This window comes from Tympanuchus pallidicinctus, unplaced genomic scaffold (assembly GCF_026119805.1).
Source record: "Tympanuchus pallidicinctus isolate F22 unplaced genomic scaffold, pur_lepc_1.0 scaffold18, whole genome shotgun sequence".
NCBI classification, from domain to species: Eukaryota; Metazoa; Chordata; class Aves; order Galliformes; family Phasianidae; genus Tympanuchus; species Tympanuchus pallidicinctus.
In genome coordinates this window covers 10,544,545-10,564,223 of record NW_026294699.1, presented here as the reverse complement: position 1 = coordinate 10,564,223, position 19,679 = coordinate 10,544,545, and the positions used below count along the sequence as shown (strand labels likewise).

At 48.4% G+C, this 19,679-nt stretch overlaps 2 protein-coding genes across 3 annotated transcripts in view; one reads left to right on the top strand and one right to left on the bottom strand.

Annotated features, from left to right (window-relative positions):
• The window catches only part of USP22 (ubiquitin specific peptidase 22), an 87,168-nt gene extending 76,972 nt beyond the window's left edge, over positions 1–10,196 (top strand). For both annotated transcript variants that reach the window (XM_052679539.1, XM_052679538.1), the window contains 6 exons: positions 884–1,042; positions 1,837–1,963; positions 4,680–4,771; positions 6,241–6,303; positions 8,070–8,219; positions 9,569–10,196. In XM_052679539.1, coding sequence (XP_052535499.1) covers positions 884–1,042; positions 1,837–1,963; positions 4,680–4,771; positions 6,241–6,303; positions 8,070–8,219; positions 9,569–9,611 — 634 coding nt within the window. In that variant the 3' untranslated portion in view covers positions 9,612–10,196. The remainder of the gene's footprint in view (positions 1–883; positions 1,043–1,836; positions 1,964–4,679; positions 4,772–6,240; positions 6,304–8,069; positions 8,220–9,568) is intronic.
• Positions 10,197–10,469: 273 nt separating this feature from the next.
• On the bottom strand, positions 10,470–18,661 carry TNFRSF13B (TNF receptor superfamily member 13B). Its single transcript, XM_052679541.1, has 5 exons — positions 18,581–18,661; positions 17,405–17,597; positions 16,368–16,484; positions 15,550–15,798; positions 10,470–14,946 (listed from the first exon to the last, which is right to left on the bottom strand). Exons 2-5 carry the CDS (start codon positions 17,541–17,543, stop codon positions 14,672–14,674), a joined length of 780 nt encoding a protein of 259 aa, XP_052535501.1. The 5' UTR covers positions 17,544–17,597; positions 18,581–18,661; the 3' UTR covers positions 10,470–14,671.
• Positions 18,662–19,679: the final 1,018 nt, after the last annotated feature.

Here is a 19,679-nt window from a genome sequence, read left to right as displayed (position 1 = left end):
CTGGTAGAGCTGCAGAATCCTTGTAGTAAAACACTTGGTGTGTTATGACTTCATAGTAACTTGGAAGCAATTTTAATAAAAGAAATTTTCTTTTGAAAATTCACAAGCTTTGCACAAATGAAGACAGAAGGACAAAAATAAAGGCAGAGTATTGTAGGCTTGGTGAGATCTCCTAGTCACAGTGTACTTTTACAAGAAAAGAGAACAACAACAACAACAAAGCATAATGAATGCAATCAGAAAATGCTTCCAAGCTAGGGGCTTGGGTCAGTGCAGAATACAATTCTGAGCAGCTTTCTCCATAGTCCAGCTGTTGGCTTGTCTTTAGCTGTCTTCTACAGAAATTTGTTTGAGAATGTACGCTTCTTGATGCGGTTACTCTGTGGCCTCTCAAATTCCAAATTCTACAAGATTGTCATTTGAAACTGCAAAGCTTAATTCAGTGCTGTACTGTGTGACAAAAATATTTGGCCCTCTTTTTTAGTGCCTTTCAGCACCACCTTCCGTGTCTTGAGCAGAGCACCAGCCTTCTGAACCAGTAGAGATGTGTGTAACTGGTGCTGCTGCTGATGACTGGTAGAATAAACAAAACATCTTTGTCTAAGTAACCCAACTGGATCACAGATAAACATATTTTGCATTGAAATACATTTCCTAGAACACAGAAAAGTAATGAATTGTGGGAAAACACTCTGGAGCAGCTATATATATATGTATGTGTGTATATAGATATATGTTTTTGTCATCTTTGAGTGCCCTCTAGGGGTGATGTAGATCCCATCGTTCTTAAGAGCAAATATCTGGTTGGAGTGCACTCTCAAGTGAGGGAACCCCTTCATTTTATTTCCTTCAGGTATGTATTAAACTCCTTTCTTTTTCACAGTGGCGTTTCCACAACGATAGACCCGTTCTGGGACATCAGTTTGGATTTGCCAGGCTCCTCCACCCCGTTCTGGCCTCTGAGTCCAGGGAGTGATGGCAGTGTCGTAAATGGGGAAAGCCATGTATCAGGCACCACCACTCTCACAGACTGCTTGCGAAGGTATGAATTGAGACAAATGTAATTTTAGTAGGGGAAAAAGAATTGGGCTCCATTCTCTTCTCCACAGGTGGCAGTGAACAATGGCAGCAAGTGATGCTTTGTCGTGGCATAATCCCCAAACATGTTATACGTATTTCAGGTTATGCACAAGGCAACGTGGAAAAGGAATAGAAGAGCAACAGAGGGCCTAACAATGAGCAATCAAATCCAGTTGCCATGTGATGCAAAAAGATAATTTTATACTGCCTGCTGCAGGCAGTGTGGCTTTACATGGTTGAAAACAGTCGTGTGTGTCTCCATGTCATCTGAGCTTTGACCCTGGCCCTGGAGGGCTACAGGCACAGAGTGTCCTGCAGAACAGTTTGCAGCTGAGCACAGAAGTCTGTCTTTTTGCTTCAGAATTTCCAAATCGTTGTTTTTTGGTTTTGAAAGCAGAAGATCTTTGCTGTCCATCTGAAAATTAACTGTCATGTTGAAGGAGGTGAATGAACGTTTAGCTCCTTTCTTAGTTGCTGATGCACTCCAGTGCAATCTGCCCAAGTAGAGCAATGATAAATGTCCAGCTGGGGTATCTGAACTGTAGCACTTAATGTGAATACCTCCAATGATGTGGAATGTGGATAGTGTGTGGTTTGTTTTTTTTTTAATTCTTTCCCCAAAATGTCACTTAAAAGCCATGAAAGGCTTCTGTTGAGGTGCTGGAAGATGCGAGTAACAGTGAAAAGTGATTTCAGCATGTGTGAAAAAGTCTGATCATATTGTGCATCCTTTTGCTTTTTAATGTATTTTTTCAGGTTTACAAGGCCAGAACATCTAGGAAGCAGTGCCAAAATCAAATGTAGTGGTTGCCATAGCTACCAGGAATCTACCAAACAACTCACTATGAAGAAATTACCCATTGTGGCCTGTTTTCATCTCAAAGTAAGTTCACAGGGGGCAGATGTTGCTCAGGATGTTTATTCCTCTTTCAGAGGGTGAGATAGAAGACGAGTCCAGGAATTTATCTTTCACTGGCTCTTCTTTTATTATGTCAATTAATATGAAGAACAAACTGCGTGCTCAGCTAGATGTTCTATTAAGATACCATTATATTATCTGTAATGTAGCTTTGCAGTACATCTCTGGGAACCTAACAAGAATCTAGAACTGAAGTGGAAAGTCTAGTGTGATACCTGAACCAGCCTAAAAGCCAGTCTCCACTAATGCTTATTCATTCTGTGCAGTAACATTTTTATGCTTCTACTCGAAGGATGCCTCAGAGAAAGCTCTGTGCTGAGGGGAGAGCATGCAGAGGTTTGCAGTGAGGAAGGATTCTTTTATCTTCCCAACTAATTCACTGAAGATTACTCTTCAGTATTTCCAATCCAAATTATGTCAGATGGGAGATATGTCATAGTTGGTGCCCTCAGCTTGTTAAGTCCTATGTGATTTATGTCTTAAATAAAAAGAGCATGACTGTGGTGCAAAGTAAGCATCTATCATAGAGGATGACTGTCATTCTGCATCAGCAAGCAAAGGGTCCTTGAAAAGCAATGCTGTGGGCCTCTGTGGGAGCAGCCATCACGTAATTGCATCTTTGATCTGCATGGGCTCTTCAGATGCAGACCTCAGGTCTTGAGCGTCTCCTGGGACAGAGTGACGGAGTCCCATCATTGCTGGGCAGCAGCTGATGGTCACTGTGCTCAGCTCTTCCAACTGCCTGTCTGGTGATAGTAGTATCAAGTAAACTACATAAAGGAAAGCAGTATTTTACCCCTGGCCGTGGCAACTAGAAACATTTTGAACAGCAGCCTCTGTGCTGTGTACCAGTGAAAGCTTCTATTGCTTCATTTTCCAACCTTTTTCCATATCCTTCTTGTGGCTAATAAACTTCTGGATGATTTCTAGGCTTTGAACCCTGGCGAAACACGTGAGGAGCTCCAACAGTTTTGGAAATAGGCCTTTATCTCATACTTGTCATGGCAAAGTAAATGTAGGGTTTTGCTGTAGCAAGCGATGTCTTTTCAGGTTCATTTTCCAGCAGTCTCTAAGCTGGTTCTGTGCATTCATACTGGAAAACCTAATATTCTGTGTAACTATGGTGTCATTGTAGCACTGAGCAACTCATAAATTGTATTCAGGAAATGATTGTAGCTTGGAACTGCTGAATGTCATAACGACTCCATATCCAGCGTAGCAGCAATTTAAAATTGATTTTCAAATTTCAGCTCATTCATACAGAAGCTTGTTAATGAAAACATGGGATGCCACAGGAAGGTCTGCATTCATGAGAAGGGCTTGGTTCTGCTTTCCAGTAGAGAAAGGGTAGCGCAGGAGAGAAGAATTCCCACTTGTGTAACTTAGTGGTCTTTTAAGACTGGGACAATCATGCCTTCAGGTGGTCATCCTCACACATACCAGTGTTCCCTCAGTTACATCTTCCATAGTAACCAAGGCAGTCCTCAATGTGATAAGCCAGATTAGTACCCCGAGTGGAATAGTCACACTGTTCCTTTGTTCTTCTGCTCTTCCTGCAGGCAGTTCCTGCATGGCTGCCTTGAAGTTTTAAGAGTTTTTAGCTGGCTGCTTGGCTTTTGATTGATTTTGTTTATTTTGGTTTGTTTGCTGTTGAGAAAGAGTTTGGGGTTTGGGGTTTTTCTTTTTTTCGATTCTTTTTTTTTTTTCCTTAGTGCAAAGCGATGGGCAAGAGGTGTAGGTGATTCTGCCCATTGGACAAGGTAGTATCATTATGCTGAACCCCCTTCAGTCTTATGCAGAATGACTGAAGATGCTTTTGAAAATAAAGTATTCTTTCTGAGTGATTGTGTTTGCGTCCAAAATGCAAATTTCATTTCATGTTTTGAAGCAAAATTGAAATACAAAAGATAAGAATTCTGGAAGTCTTCCCTTTTCACGTCTGGATCTGTTGCTAGGGAATTGTTATGGCACCACGATTGGAAAATAATTAACTAGAAGTGTAAATAGAGCAGAATTTCTGAGAAACAGATAGGGAAGCTGCCTTTGAATAGAAACTCATTCATGTCTTTCTGTTATTTGTTCCCATTTCTATTTAATGTTCAGTCGACAAGATGAAGAAAGGGCGGTGGGTACTGAGGCTGCTTTTGGCTGAGGGACAGGGCTCTTTTATGACCATATTCCATTTTTGCCATAATTTGAATTGATATTCCTGTGCAGGCTTGACTTGTGTTATTTGAGATGATTGGATGGGTGGATTGAACGTGTGAATCTGATAGCAAGCTTTTACTGTCACCAGTTTTGTATGCTGATGTAGGCAGCAGCTGCAGTGCGTTTGAGTAGCGCACAGTAGAACTGAACGCTGCCCTGCTTAAAGGCTGTGTTTGCCATCTTTTCGGTGTATTTTTGAACACCAGTTGGAAATGAATTTGTGTGGATACACACTAAGATAAACAATCAAATACTGTTTTATTTTCCTTCCACAAATAGTGACTTGTTTTTCTAGTAGAACATGTTTCAGCATTTACCTGGGGGATCCCTGTCCAGCCAGTTGGTAGAAGAAATCTGGGGTGTCCCGAGCTGCTGACTGTGATCTGCTTTTGTGTACCTACGCTAAGGACATTTGTAATAGAGAGGCTTTGTCTATCTCAAATGATAAAAAAATCTTCCACTTTGTCCCCAGCGGTTTGAACACTCAGCCAAACTGAGGCGAAAGATCACTACGTATGTCTCGTTTCCACTGGAGCTGGACATGACACCATTCATGGCTTCCAGGTATGTACCAAGTTCTAAATCCCCCAGAGACCTGCACGGAACCTGACCAGTTCCATACACGTGCATCATGAACATCCTTGAATCGAGCCTATAGAGCACTATGCATGATGGTACTTCTGGAAATGTGTATCTTTCCTTCGCTAATTTTAGATAAACTATTTTGTGTGTCAGAAAGGACTTCATACTTCAACTTTTTTCTTTTTTTTTTGGTTAAATTAACACATGTTATGTTTTCTCTTGCATATTAAACTCATAGATTCAGATTTGTTGTTGCTTCAGACTTTTAAGTTCTGTTCTCTGGTCCCCATGACCTGAGAGCCCACCTAGCAGTCATCCCATGTCCCAGTTGGTGCTCTGCAGTCTAGGTGTAACCCAGTGCCCAGCTGGACATCTCTGAGGCTATAAAAATCTTTCCTCTCTATTAGTGTGCACATGCAAGCCTGGTTTGGTTGGTTAGTTTGTACCTTCACATTTTTTTTAAGAAGGCTTCAAGAAAAGCACATGGGTCAGGTTGAAACAGGCATTTCTAATGAGTATTTAAACAAACAGGAAGGCTTCTCCCACCTCCCAAGTGGACATAGTGTTTATATTGAACAAAAGTGTAAAGTTTTTCCTTCCATAAGGAAGAAATTCAATCAGCTCAACTAACGAGTATTTATCAGGTATTCCCTTCAAATATACAAGACTACATTTAGATTTAATTTGTATCTGAAGCAATGCAGGAAGCCCCAAAACGTGACATCTCTGAATACAATATCTATTTGATACTGAAATGTTCATAGTAATTTCAGACTTTTTCCCTGAAGAAAAATAGATCCTTCTTCTAGGAGAGAAAGGAGAGCCCTGAAGCTCTGTTAAATACTGTTATATTAAGAATATATGGTTTGTTCCAGTACATTCTGGAGATTTGGAGACTTTTCTGTTCCTCTGTGGTGAATTCTCTATGGATAGAACTGGCTCTGCTGATGAAAGTTATCAAGCATAGTGGAATATAGAGGGGATAATCAGGAGGCATAGCTCAGTAATCTGAATTTCATCACCTACGAAATCAACAGCATAATCCTATTGCTGCTGTCAAAACACAGAATGGATTTACAAGAGCCAGGATGATTGACCCATCAGAGGATAAGGGATTGATGTAATTAGATATTTTAGCAGGTGTAAAATACAAATTGTTTCTCAGCCTTTTTTAAAGCTTTTTGGATAGGACATTTGACGTAAACAGATCTGTATTTGCAGCACCAAAGCCTTGACTGGCAGGAGAAATGGTGCTTCCTATGTAACGTTGCTGCAAGAACAAATAAAGCATCTTCAGCATCCTAATCAGCAGCCCTTCCCTGCTGCTAAGCAGCACTGTGCTTTCGATTTAGGACCTGGATTGAGCAAACAGGCTGTGTCATGTAAAACCTATTTCCTGGGTTTGGGAAGCCACTGCTTTAAGTGACTGAATTTTTGTGTGTGTGTTGCAGTAAAGAGAGCAGAATGAACGGGCAGTACCAGCAGCCGACGGATAGTCTAAACAATGATAATAAGTAAGTGCTACATTCCATGACTCCTACTGTGAAGGGTGTAGTTGGCTTCTAGGAGGAGATACGCAGCCTGCTGCATGTCCTGCAGCGCAGAGCGCGTTACTGCATTTGACAGCACAGTAAGTCTGAAGTGTTGCAAAATAAAGCTTGGTTTGCCGTGATTGCGTTCCCTTTTCGTGGGTTTGTGGCAGCTGATTTACTGGTCTGAAGATGGAAACGCCAGTAACTGGTTTGTGGACAGAATTAGCAGTTATGGTTCCGATGCCCAAAGGGCTGTGTGTTGCCTTGAGATGTTCCTGTTTCTGTTGCACTAACAAAAACAAGTCTCAGAGGGCTGAAAGTAAGCTGTGATGACTTCAGTCTGGATTCTAGTCAGAGTAACAAAGTGGCTGGGACAGGACTTGCTAAAGAATTTGAGGAGAGTAATTGAAACCAATCAACTTAGCTACATGGAAAAGGAGACTCTGAGACTAACTTGTTTAAAATAAGGTTGCAGGTTCAGTTGCTGCAGTCACGTGCTGATGTTGTGTATTTAAATTCCTCAGTGAATTCCTCAGATTTCATTTAGCACTGAAAGTTTCATTAAGAAACTGGAATCATAAAACCGACAGTTATCTGGGTCTGTCACAGTTGTCACAGAAGCAGACACCAATCACGTGTGCTCCGAGTGGCCCTAAAGGAATTGACTCATCAGATACATGAAAGACAACAGAATTGATCACTGTTTAGGTCTGCACATGACGTAGGTTGAAGAAGTTGTTAATGAGGAAGATGATGAGGTGATGAGGTAACAGCAGAGGTGTCTGAGTTGCTGAGCATGCTGCGTACTTGTGAAGTGCTGTTGCAATCCTAGAATCCTCCATGCAGGGGAGATGAAGGACTCCTCTCACAAGAGGATGATGACACAGGGACATCTGTGGCTCTGTGGGCACTCAGCTGGAGTAGGAGCCGTGCTGCAGCACTGCTGTCAAAAGAGCTCTGTAGATTTTGAAGATAAGTAGGACAGTATCAAGGGAGATTAGCGAGCTTATTTTACCATTGTGCAGCTGTGTTTGTTTGTAGGTTGGAGGAATAACATTGTAAGGAAAAGGTAAAGATTGGAGAACGTTCCAGAAAGAGCCACAAGTATATTTGTGGCAGGGAGCAAAATCTTAGAGCAAAGAAGTTAAAGGCAGCCTGATCAGTGTGTCAGTACCTTGCTTTGAGACATATGTCTGCTGGTTTTCAGGCTAATGAACAAATGCACAGGAGCATCTAGAAGGTAGAAGCAGAGGCTGAGTATAATATAATATCATATCTGGTAGACTTTCCAAAGTAAGGATAATTGATGAGTGTAGCAATCTATCACTGGAAATATCTGAAGATTGGCTGAACTGAAGACTGCCTCCTCTCGTACCCCTCCAGTGTTTTTTCTGGCTCACTGGAGTGAAGTAGTTCACTAGAAGAAAGCAGGTGACTGAATAGTGGTCCTCTGTGGGGACGCATCAACTTTCATGTATTTTAGAAGAACACTTTCAGTAGCTTGTATTGGTGAAGCTGCTGACTGTCATCAGAAGGGAATGCTGCAGTGGAGCAGGAAGAAAAATGTTCCCTTTCCCTGGGCAGAGATAGCCTCTTCCCAGTCAACAGTAAGAGCTGGTGTTTTATTTGATGGATCTGATGCTTTACTATTTCTGTATGTATTTATGAATGTAAGCTTTTACCTCTTCAAAATGTCAGTTATTTTTGTCTCTTTGATCCTTGTATTGACTGACTCTTTCCTGTTCCAGGTATTCCTTGTTTGCAGTAGTTAATCACCAGGGAACCTTGGAGAGTGGGCACTATACCAGCTTCATCAGGCAGCACAAGGACCAGTGGTTCAAGTGTGATGATGCCATTATCACCAAGGCTAGCATTAAGGATGTACTAGACAGTGAAGGGTAAGTGAACTGTGTGCAGTTTGTGGTGCCACAGCGTAAGAAGGACATAAAACTGTCAGAGAGGCCAAAGGAATTGGCCTTGATCTTTGTGAGTCCCTTCCAACTCAGGATATTCTGTGATTTGGTGATCTGAGGGAATCACTGGGGATTGGGATGTATTTCAGGAATAAGGTTAACTGAAAAAGTGAAGTCTTCATTCGGGCATCTTCAACCGTGGGTTTGCTACAGGAGAGATGAGCTTGTTTGGGTTTTGTTTTAATTATTCATGACATTTATGTTAATTCCTGCAGACACAGATGTTCAGCTTGCAATTTTTTAGACAGATTTTCCTGTTTTCCTTTTCTGAACTCCAACTGAGAAGTAAAAAAAAAAAAAAAAAAGTCTCCTATGATATCTGAATTTTGCTTTAGTCAAATCATGTAATGTTAACTTACGCTCTGAGGTCAGCAGAAGAAATAAGTTTCTCTTTATTGAATAACGAGATGGGCCTACATCTCTGGAAGGAGCTGCCACAGGCAGTGAGAAGAAGATCTGCAACACAGCCACTGTGCACATCTGGCTCATTATGAGCTGGTTTGGTCTCTGATCCGTTTCCCCTGTTCAGATGAGGGCTGACACCGAGCAGACCTCCACTGTGCAAAGGGAGCTCCATAGGAGTGGACCCAGAACAGTACGAATTGGAAAGCCCACAGATTGCTTTGTAGCATTTCAGGCAAGTTGTGCAGTGAGCCCATCAGTGCCTGGTGTGCAAAGAGAGCACAGAGATCAGTGTGCTACCTGTTGGCATACCTGCCTGAGGGCTGGATTCTGCTGTGTAGCAGTACATGTACAGTAATTAAGGACAGGAAGAGTTCTGTCCTGCTAAAACACCAGATTTGAGGACAGATTGAGACATACATGAGTCATGTTTGGTTGGGACACGTGAGTTTTCACCCACATGCCTGGTTCTTTCTGTTTGTCAGATAAATGGCAGACAGTTTGTGATATCCTAAAGTCTGGTGCTCTGGTTATGGGAGTCTAAAGGAACAGTTGCATCTTAAAGCACCGCAGTTACGTGCTGTGTCGTGATGTGTTGGATGCATGAGCATCAACACTGTCCCATCTTCCAGAGTTCTAAAGTTAAGGTTCAAACAGCACGAGGGTTTGACTGATGGACAACTGTTCCCTTTCCTGAGTCACTGGTGGAATTGTTTCAGCTGCCTTCTCCTGTGAGGAGCTGGGAGTATTGCTTCAATTTGAAAAGAACAACAGCATTAATAGCCCTCATTTTTTACAGCTGCATCCATGGAAATACTGATCTGCTACGATGTGCTGCACAAAGCTCAACCTGTACCTCTGCTTTCTTGCAGATATTTGCTGTTCTATCACAAACAGTTCCTGGAGTATGAATAGCCTTATCCAGCAGCTTGTCAGATATAAACAAGGAAGAAAATAAGCAAGCCTTCTGAATCGACACACAAACCTACCTGAAATAAAAAGACCCATTAAAAAACAACTAGCACTGAGCTGTAACAGGACCTACTTGACACTGGCTCCAAGCCTGGCGGAGTGAGAAATGAACAATGTCCACCGTGTGTGCGGTCCCGCAAGGACAGCAAGGGGGAAAAAGGAGGCTGCAGTCAGTCACTTATCAGAGGAAAAATACAATGAAAGGAATGCTCTGGGTGGGGGAAATGGGAGCAGAGGAGTCCGGGCACTGGTACATCTCCTATGTTCCTCCAAAACGTGTGTGGGAAGGCGAGGGGGTGTACTCTCATCTCCATAAAGCATCTTCTCCATTGGTGCTTCAGCTCCAACGACCAATCATATAACAGTTAAAATTTAAAAAGAAAAAAAAAAAAAATCCAAGCCCATTTTTTATGCATATGGATCTGAAAGCAGTAGAGTGGAGGAGGAGGGAATGACACAACTAAAGGACTTTGCAAGTATCTTTTTATTTGTGAATTTTAGTTATTAAATAAATACAGTATGAAACTATTAGGCTCTTTTTTTTCCACCAACAAAAGCAATCCTGAATTGTGGAACTGAAGCTACAATACAGACAGGTTTCCAAGCATGCCTGCTTGCACAGGTAATGTTCAATGCCATCGGACTGCTCATGCAAAGCATCAGCACAGATTCGTTTCTGTTTGAGCCCTTTGTTTTGTTTTCTATAAATAGCTATTTTCTTAATTTTTTTTCCTTTTATTCCCTTTTTTTTTTTTTTTTTTCCACAAGAATGAAATTCATAAATGCAACCATCAGTAAAAATGACTGAATCGCTGTGTTTATACTGTAAGAGTGGTCTGGGTTCTTTTATTTTTCTCAATGTTGTGGACGCTTGAATTTCTCAAAGTCACTTGTTCTGTTATTGCTGCTTTTGGTTGATGCGTTTTTGGTTTGGTTTTGGTTTTTTTTTTTTCCCTGTTGCTTTCCAAAGGCGTTGTATCTGTGTGATACTTGAAAGAAGCTCGGTATTGACAAATGTACCATCTGTTGGAAATGGTTGCTGCTGGGGGCAGCAGTGAGCGATAGATCAGCTGCTATTGAGCACTTCTGCAGTGCACTGGGTTTTTAAGTAAACAACACGTTTTCCTGGTATGTGCTAGGCTGGTATTGGTTCCTTGTACCCTCCCACATGTATTAACTCCTCGCGTGCTCTTCTCTTTGCAGCCTCCCTGTCTGTGCCCTTAGCTCATAGCAGCTGGTGCACCAGCTTGCTTTTGCTTTGTCACAAGCGCAGTTTTGTTCCCTTTTCTCTCCCATTTAAAGCAGCTCGGTGGCCCGTCTGGATAGCAGCAGTGACTGCTGGTGTGCTGTGTCTTGCTCCCAGGAGGCCGGGCTGCGGATTGAATTGCAGCCCATGAGAGAAACCATTCAGAACACAGAGCTAAAAAGAGCAAAAATAGCATTGCTCTTTCTTCCTTACGGAGCCTGGAGAGAGCTGTATTGAGGGTTAGGCATCGCATCCATCGGTGTAAGGGCCCTACTGAAACGAGCCTGAGCCCTGTGCGTGTATCCAAGCAGCCAATGCTGGACTTAAATGCAGCAGTTACAAACGTGGATGTGTTTCATCTTTTAGATCTGGTGCTCCAGAAATGGCTCTGGGGGTCTGGCCTGCGTGAGGGGTGCGAGGCAGGCAGCAGAGCAGCAGGCAGCGGAGGAGAATCAGTGAAGCCCACTTTGTTTTTTTCGATGAGCATCTGCCGAGAGAGAAGCCACACAAAAGGATGCTGGAACTGCAACTGAACTGCACGCAGACCAGAGAGCACGAGGTGCTTCGGTACAGCGCGAGATTGCTGCGACAGCTTGCAGGAGGGAAGGGAGAAGCAGCCGCTGACTGAAGCTCCCTGAATAGCAGCACAGCGAGCAGCCCGTGTGGGAGCGCTGATCGCTACGGCAGCGATGGCGTGTGCTGGTTTCGTAACCCGTCTCCCCTATCGGCATGCTGGAAATAACGCCGGGTTGTAATAAGATGTAACCCGGGTGCTCTTGTCACCGATGAAAAATGGCCGGAGAAATGCAGATGAATGGTGCAACCCACAGGACGGGGGGGCCTCCCTCCCTCCCTCCCTCCCTGAGCTGGGCACAGCACCGTGCAGATGCTCGGCGACGTTTTCTGCTGCCTTTTAATAATGCAGCAAGCTTGCAGAGGGAGCCGAGGAGCAGCCCTTCATTATTCCCATGGCTGCAGCCGCATCCCCGCCTGCTCCCGCTGCCGGAGGAGCAGTGCCACCGCGCGGCTGAGCCCCAATGCTAATTTCTCTGTTGTGCTGGGGCTCACGGGGGCTCTCCAGCCACCCTTTAGAAACAGACTGCATAGGGATAAGGCCAGCTAAATCAGCCTCATTTTTCACCCCCACCCCCCCAACCTCTCTCAGCTGGAGCTCTGCAGGTGGCTTTCAGTGGGAGATGGGGAGTGAGGGAAGTTTCAGGACTCTGTTTTGGTTTCAGGAGCACAACTCCTCTGTATGAGATGCTGTTCTCTCTCCCCAAGTCCTTCTTTGGGTTGTACCCTTCTGCTTCCAGCAGTAAATCAGCACAGGTTGTTGGGGAAGCAGAGAGCATTTTCCTCCTCGATAAAAATGGAAGAATGGCTGCTGCTGTACAAGCAGCACAACCCCTCCTTATGGCTCTCCCATACACAGCCTTTGCCTCAAACACTGAGGAGCAGCCCCAGGGCTCATTCACTACAGAACGGGGAGGCTTCTCTGCAGAGCTCTGAACATCACCTTTAGGAGCATCATGGCCATGCAGCACGGTGCTGCTGGGCTGATCCCACATTGCTCCCCAAGTGCTGCCCACTGCTGCAGCCGTCGGCCCTGCTGGGGCATTGGGGCTGAATGCTTTGTGCTGAGGTGATGAGGTTTTGTATCAGCACAGAAAGCTCGCTGTGTTACAGAGAAGCAGCAGAAGAGATGACTGAAAGCTGAGGTTGCTGCTAATGCTGACGTATCTCCTGCTCGCACACAGCGATGGCTCCGTGCAGCACAAAGCAGCTGGAACATGGCTGTCAGTGGGATCTCGTTGCTAGAGGGGCAGCTTTCCGTGCTGCTGGTACCTAATGAAAACTGGAGCAAAAGCAGCATTGCGAGGAGCTGCTTCAGCCCCCCTGGGATGCTCTGGCTCACAGTCAGTGCCTGTAATTCCCACGTGGTGCCAGGGTTTGACTGCTGGCCCCACTTACATTGCCTTGCTGATACAGGAATGCTGCCAGTGTGGTGGCAATCCATTGGTTTCTCCCAGTTCTCCAGCATCCAACTGCTCTATCTAGGAGCCTGCATGTATTCTTACTGCGGATTTGACCAATTTGCTCCCTGTTACCTTTGCTGATAACTCTATTTATATTTCCAGGTGGGGAGGCCACGTCTGATGGTGAGGAATGTTCCCCTCCTGCTTATCAGGGTTGGAAGGAAGGAGCTGGCTGTGGGTGTGTGCGTTCCCTGCTTCCTGGGGCACAGATTTTGGCTCAGGGGCTGCTGCCCTCATCCATCGAGCTGGGGCTGGAGGAGGGTTGGGAAAGAAGGCTGGGAGCTGAGCACCAGCTGAGGATCAAAGGAGGGGAAGCTGAAGTGGTGCAGAATGTGAGCAGTGCCCAATGGGGGGAGTGAGGAGCTCACCACGAGTGGGGATGAGGAGCTTTGGGTCAATGGAAAGGATGTGAGGGGCTGATGGAGGCAGAGCAAGAGCTGAGGCTGAGTGCTAACACAGGCAGAAGTGCTGTGCAAGGTTGGAAGGGAGCTGGGGGCTGAGGAAGGCTTTAGTTTGAAAAGAAAAGGCTGAAGGATTTGGTGGGGGGGAACCAAGGAAGAACTGAGGATGGATAAGAGTAGAGGCAGAGCTGAGGCTGAGCAAGAGCAGAGGCTACAGGTGTTGATGGGAGGCTGAGGTGGGTTTGGAGCTGTGGAAGTACCACGTCTATCAGGGTGGGAGGACCAGGCTGTAAATGCAGCACCGCACAGATCTCATCCCACCCCCAAAAAGGAGGAGGCCGAGAATTGCCACGTTGGTTGCAGGAGATGGACTCAAGCTTTGCCCTGCTTGCCAGCCATGAGGCAAAGAGAGGCTGTCACTGCACCTTCAGCCTCCCATTGCTCATTCCACTTATCACGGGTTCCTCGTGGCCCTGGTGCTCGTGTGCTCTGTGGGTGCATTGCAGCAGCAGCTGTGCTGTGCTCGTCCTGGTGCTGCCCGCCTGCCTTAGTGCTGAGACATGAAAGAAATGCATAGCAGGGCACAGAAGGACTGTATCTGCTCATGGTTTCTCCAGCCGTTTATTTTCCCATCACCAATTCGTGCATCTGATGACACTCCCGTGTATCCTTTCAAGTCTCAAGTTCTGGTCTAAGAAACTCAAGGCCTTGAATCTCCTCTTGAGAGTCGTTCCTCACCAAGCAAAAGCCCCACACCCCCCTTTAGTGAGAACTTAGTTACATGCACTGAACCCGCAGTTTTCCATAGCAGCTTTTGAGCATCACCGTTCCCAGCTCTGTCAGGCAGCCCCAGCAGCAGCAGACCAAAACTCAGAGCACTTCAGAAACTTCTCAGCCTGGGATGGCTTTTCATATCAGAACCCCATTCCAGCAGTGCCCAGCACAGCTCCTCTATTCTTGCATGTGAACAAAAGCTCAGTTAAAGGTGGAAGATGAGAGTGTGGCAGCGGCAACGGCTGCGCATCGATTCCTTCGGCGGAGGCAAAGTGGTGCTGATGGAGGAGCTGGGATGAGCAGCCCCTGACCGGGATGCACAGAGGTGCCCACAGAGGTCGGGCAGAAGGATGGAGTCACTGCTAACCGGGAATTCGGGTGAGTGGAAGAGAGCAGTCTGTGGCCTACAGCCCTTGTGCAGAGGCTGTGCTTTGTCCACCCATCCTGGTGGAAATGGGTGCTGGAGGCAGAGGGTGAAGCAGCTGTGGTCCAGCAGCACGGGGAGCAGCCCTCCTTTCCGGCCCCGTTCAGGAGCGCTCCCCGCAGTCACACCATGGGTGTCTTCTCTTGTGAAGGGGAACATATGATTTTGAAGTGGCCATCGTTGGGGCTGGGGATCGCCCCGGCACTGCCTGTGCTGCATATCCCAGCGTGAGAGGCAGCAGCTCGTTCCCCTGCATGGCAGGAGGGGCTGTGGCAAGCTTTGGTCTCCTGCACAGCGGAGCCGTGGCCGGGGAAGCAGAAGCCGCAGGTTTCCACCGGCTCTGAGACTTTGCTGCCCGTGGATCCCTCACCGACGCTGCCTGCTTCCACCAGGTGATCTGCAGATAGAGGCATGAAATTCTGCAGAGCTGCACCACAGCCTGCAAGGAGGCAGTGCTGGAAGTGCAGAGTTTCATCACATGCGCTGCTGCTGTGCTTGAAATGCGTCGTCCGTGTTTGTCCAGCTGCCCCAAGAGCAGAGGGGTAAATGGGAAAGTGCCTAGGGCAGGAAGGCTGCAGGTGTAGGGCTAAAGCAGCTGTAACGTTTATAATGTTACATGCCAGTTGTCTTTTCTTAAGTGCTCCTTTTGCACTGTGTGCAAATGCAGTGGTGCAGTGCTGTACAAGACACAGGGGCTGCTGGCTCGAGGGCCACGCAGCACTGCCTGGGCTGGTGAAGTGCTCTGCTCTGTTATCTGAGCTCTGATAACCAAGGCTGAGCACAGGGTATTTAAAAGCAGACAGGAAATCCCTTTTCACCTCTCAGCTGCTCTTAAAAGCAAAGGCTGAACAACACAGCATCCTCAAAGTCCTGATCCTTCCCAGGCTGTGTGGCCCATTGCTGGGTTTGTTCCCTGCCAGCCCTGTGCACAGCGTGGCTCTGCTTTCAGGTGACAGCCACCCCCGGCTGCCCATCTCCTCCCCGTGCCCCCAGCACTCACCTTTGGCGGGGTCCTCCCGGCAGTGGCAGGTCCCGGTGCTGGCCTGGCAGGAGCCCACCTCTCCCTTCCTCCGCAGGTGTGTCCAGCCCAGCACCAGGGAGCAGACGAGGGCGCAGAGGCAGAGCCCCAGCAGTAGGTACACCACCAGCCATGGCTCCTGTTCCACACAGAGCTTCTGCTCAAGTGCAGCTGCAGGAGGTGATGCTGAGATCAGGGCGGCTGGCGGGGAGTGGCTGGCGAGCAGAGATCCTGCAGGGCAGACAGAGAGCAGAGGGCAGAGAGGCACAGAGCAGAGTGCCCAGAGCTGTGGGTGCCCCATGCCTGGAAGTGCCCGAGGCCACGGATGGGCCCTGAGTGCCCTGAGCTGGCGGGGGGCAGCCAGCCCACAGCAGGGGTGGGGCTGCGTTGTCCCTTCCAACCCAACCATTTTCTGATCTTTAGGGACCACCATTCCAACCCACATCATCCTATGATTCTCTGATCTTTAAGCTTTTTTCCAATCCAAAGCATTCTCAGATTCTGCAAAACCTTTCTGCTGTGTTGCTCACGCTGTCAGCTTTTTGATAGGGGAAGGATGCTAACAGTGTTAATAAACTCTGCTTGGAGAGAAGCTGGAAGCAGCCCTGCAGTTTGCATTTCTCAGGGCTGGCAAAGGAGATCTTTTCAACCCCAGTGTGGGACTTGCAGCTCACCCAGGTGGGAAATGCAACAGCTGCATGGACTGCAGCCACACCCTGTATCAGGACAAAGGAGCTGTGCTTGCTGCCTCTTCCATCCCATAAACTTGCACCTCTTCCACCTCTCATCCCCTGGCTTACCTCCACATGCTGCATCGCACTGCTTGGGGTGCTGCCCACAAACTGTGCTGCAGTTGATGCATTTTTTCACCAGCTCGTCATAGTAGAAGCCAGCTCTCCTGTTACAGACTGCAGACTCTGCAGGAAGGGAAGGAGAGGAGCAGAGCTCGCTCTGAGCACATCCGTGGCCCACTGGGGAGGGATGGGGCCATGCATGTGGGTCTGTATGCAGGGTTTGGGGGCAGTGTGCCTCTGCTCCCCTCCCCTGCCATGCAGAGCTCACAGTGCAGCTTTGCACACCTCCTGATTGAGTTTATCATTACATACATAAGCTGCACCTGATGTGTCCCTTCATCAAGTGACAACTGTGGGTTATTGCTGTTAATGCAGCTCCAGAAAGGCTTCATCAGACCCCAGGAAGAAGTAGTGCAGGGACATAACAGAATCAGGATTGGAAGGGCCCTATCCCCTTGACTCCTGCCCTTAGATATTGGTCAGCACTAATCAGATCCCTCTCAAGACTTCACAGCCCAGGGCTCTTAGCCTTTCCCTCTGTGCTCCAGGCCCCCACCATCTCTGCAGCCCTCTGCTGGGCTCTCTCCAGCAGTTCCCTGTCAGCCTGGGGCTGGGATCCCAGCCCTGGGCTGCAGATGCAGGCTCCCCAGGGCAGAGCAGAGGAGAGGAGCATCTCCCTCACCTGCTGGCCTCACTGCAATGCACTGCAGGGAACCATTGGTCTCCTGGGCCACCAGGGCACCCTTCCGGCACACAGCCAGCTGTTGGTCAACCACTGGTTGCCCTGCTGGCCACAAAGACGCTCAGCTCTTCCCTGCAGAGCCCTTCCTAGCAGCTCAGCCCCAATCTGTACTGATGCGTGCAGTTATCCCTCCCCAGGTTACAGGGCTCAGCACTTGCCCTCATTGAACCTCACGGGGTTCCACTCTGCCCAACTCTCCAGCACACGATAACAACTCTCTGCCGTACTGCACCGAGCTGCTGCCAGAGCCCACTGCTGTGTTCCCCAGCACTGTGGGGTTGCACTTCAACGCCCCACTCACCGCACAGCACCGTGCACCTCCATGCAGCCGAGTGCCCGCACATGAGGCTGCAGGGGATGCACACGCACAGGAGGCTGTCCCAGTACTGCTGGTTGGTGCAGTTGTTCGTGGTGGTTTTTCCCAGGCACGTCCCATCCATGGCTGTGAGAGGCGAGGGAAACGTGTGCGGGGTCGGTGCGCCCTGCGCTGAGACCTGTGCAAGGGAACAGCCATAGTGACCATCAGTACCCACTGCTGAATCGGTTTGTAAGTCTAGAACGTTCTGAATTCCTCTGTGGCCCTGGGGCTGCTCCTGCCGCCCTGCACGTAATTTCTGACATCTCACTTTGGTGTGTCAGCATCATACCGAAACCCACTTCTGATGTGTCGCATTTTCCTAAGCAGCAGAAAGAGAGGCGTCCCTCGGGGGCAGCTCTCAGCAGCACACGGGGGCCCCGAAAGTAGGAGTGCTTCTGCTATTCCCCTCTCCGTGGCTGTGCTCAGGGCTGGGGAGAGCAAAGGGATGTGATGCTGATGGAGACATTGGTGGAAGCAGCAGAAAAGCTCAGGAGGGATGAAAATTTAAAGGATGCTGTATCCCTGTAAGGGTTTCGTTCTTAGCAGCCGTTTGCTGATGTGGGCACCCACATCCCACTGTGGAGCCACAGCTGTTTCCTGTGGGTCGGCTGCTCTGGATATGGGGAGCTGAAATGTTTGAGGCTCTGACACGCAGCGCTGAAATCTGTGCAGTACCTTGGCCGGGGCTGCTGCTTTCATGGGGACACAGTTTGATTTCAGTATAGAAATACCCCTGTGCTCCAGGAGGGGTCTGTGTTTCTGCAGTGAGATACAGCCCCTGTAGTCCCAGTTGTTCCATCCACATTGCTGTGAGCTGACTGATAGCAATGTCTGCAGCACAGCGTGGCTCAGGCCTGCACTCTCCTCCAATGCACTTTCAGGACTTTTTGTCCCCCAAGAGATGTCTCCCATGGATGGAGGCGAGCTGAGCGCTGTCCTGCAAAGCCAGGCCATGCATCCCCCTGCACACACCCAGCACCCAGCCTCCATCCAAAGCATCATGCGACCATTCCAGCCCCACAGCACCAACCATCCCCACTGCCCTGCAATGCTCTCCTCTCCCTTCCAGCCCCTGCAAATGCAGCCCCCAGGCCAGCAGCCCCACCGAGGGTAACTCACGCTCAGTTCTCCCGCAGTGCCTATTGTCTCCCGGCTGCTGCCATCGTGCTGCCAGCTCCGGCCCTGCGCACTACTCTGCAGGTTTATAATTAGAGGTAGATTTGATTAATGCCTGGCCCATGTGTTTCCTGGGGCTTCCCCTTATCCCTTCGATGCAAATTGGCCACGCGCACAGCGCAGTGCATTGGCTCCTTGAGCTGCTGGGGGCTCAGGGATGGGGGGGAGGCACTGTCACCAGGCACAGAATGGGGATGTCCTGGTCCTGGTCCTCGTAGCAGGGAGAGGTCCCATGGGGTATGCGGATCTGCAGCCTTGGCATCACTCATCTTCATGGGAGCTCTTCTACCAGGGGGAACAGAGCAGAGCTGCGTCAGGGGAGGGCCGGGTTGGGGGTAGGAGGAGGCTCTGTGCCAGAGGATGATGGGCATGGAACAGCTCCCAGGGTGTTGGGCTCAGCTCCACACTGCTGGAGCTCAGGGGGCATCAGGGCATTGCCCTCAGACATCAGGTTTGGGTTTGGGTGGTGCTGTGTGGAGCGGGATTGAGATTCCATGATCTGTGTGGTTCCCTTCCAACTCGGGATGTTCTGTGATTCCACAGTTCTTCTGCTGAGCAAAACGGACACCCTGGGATGGGCAGCTGGCACTGTGTTGTTGCTTTCCCAAGCTTTGCAGAGGAAAGGAGCAATGATGTGAGCACGGGGCTGTGCAGCCAGCAGGATGGCACAGTGCACAGTGCAGGTGAGGAGGAGCGATGCTCCCACCCAAGGGTACCCCCGCACTCCATGGGGTCTCTTTAGAAACAGCAAACCAGGCTGGGCAGCTGCTCTTTTCCCCTTTTTCCATTGATGGAGCATTGATTCCTGCCAGTTTCTCCCTGTTTCCCACAGCACTGCAGCACGCGGCGGTGACTCAGCTCAGCCCCGGGGATGGTTCTGCAGAAGCAGCAGCTGGAGGGGAAGGAAGGAGCGATACCTGCTACTTTCTATAAACATCAGTGGGGCAGCATCAAGGGTTTTCCGTTCAGCACAAAAACTCCTGCCCTGTGTGACTGGGGCCGTGAGCTGGTGGGGTTGGTGGTGGTGGGATGGAGCTCATCG

Excerpts from the sequence above, each read along its gene's own strand:
- TNFRSF13B (XM_052679541.1), bottom strand. The coding sequence starts at position 17,543 with ATGGATGGGACGTGCCTGGGAAAAACCACCACGAACAACTGCACCAAC. Across the intron at positions 16,485-17,404 it reads GAGGTGCACGGTGCTGTGCG|AGTCTGCAGTCTGTAACAGG; the intron begins GTGAGTGGGGCG and ends CCCTTCCTGCAG. Across the intron at positions 14,947-15,549 it reads CCGGGAGGACCCCGCCAAAG|ATCACCTGGTGGAAGCAGGC; the intron begins GTGAGTGCTGGG and ends CTCTATCTGCAG.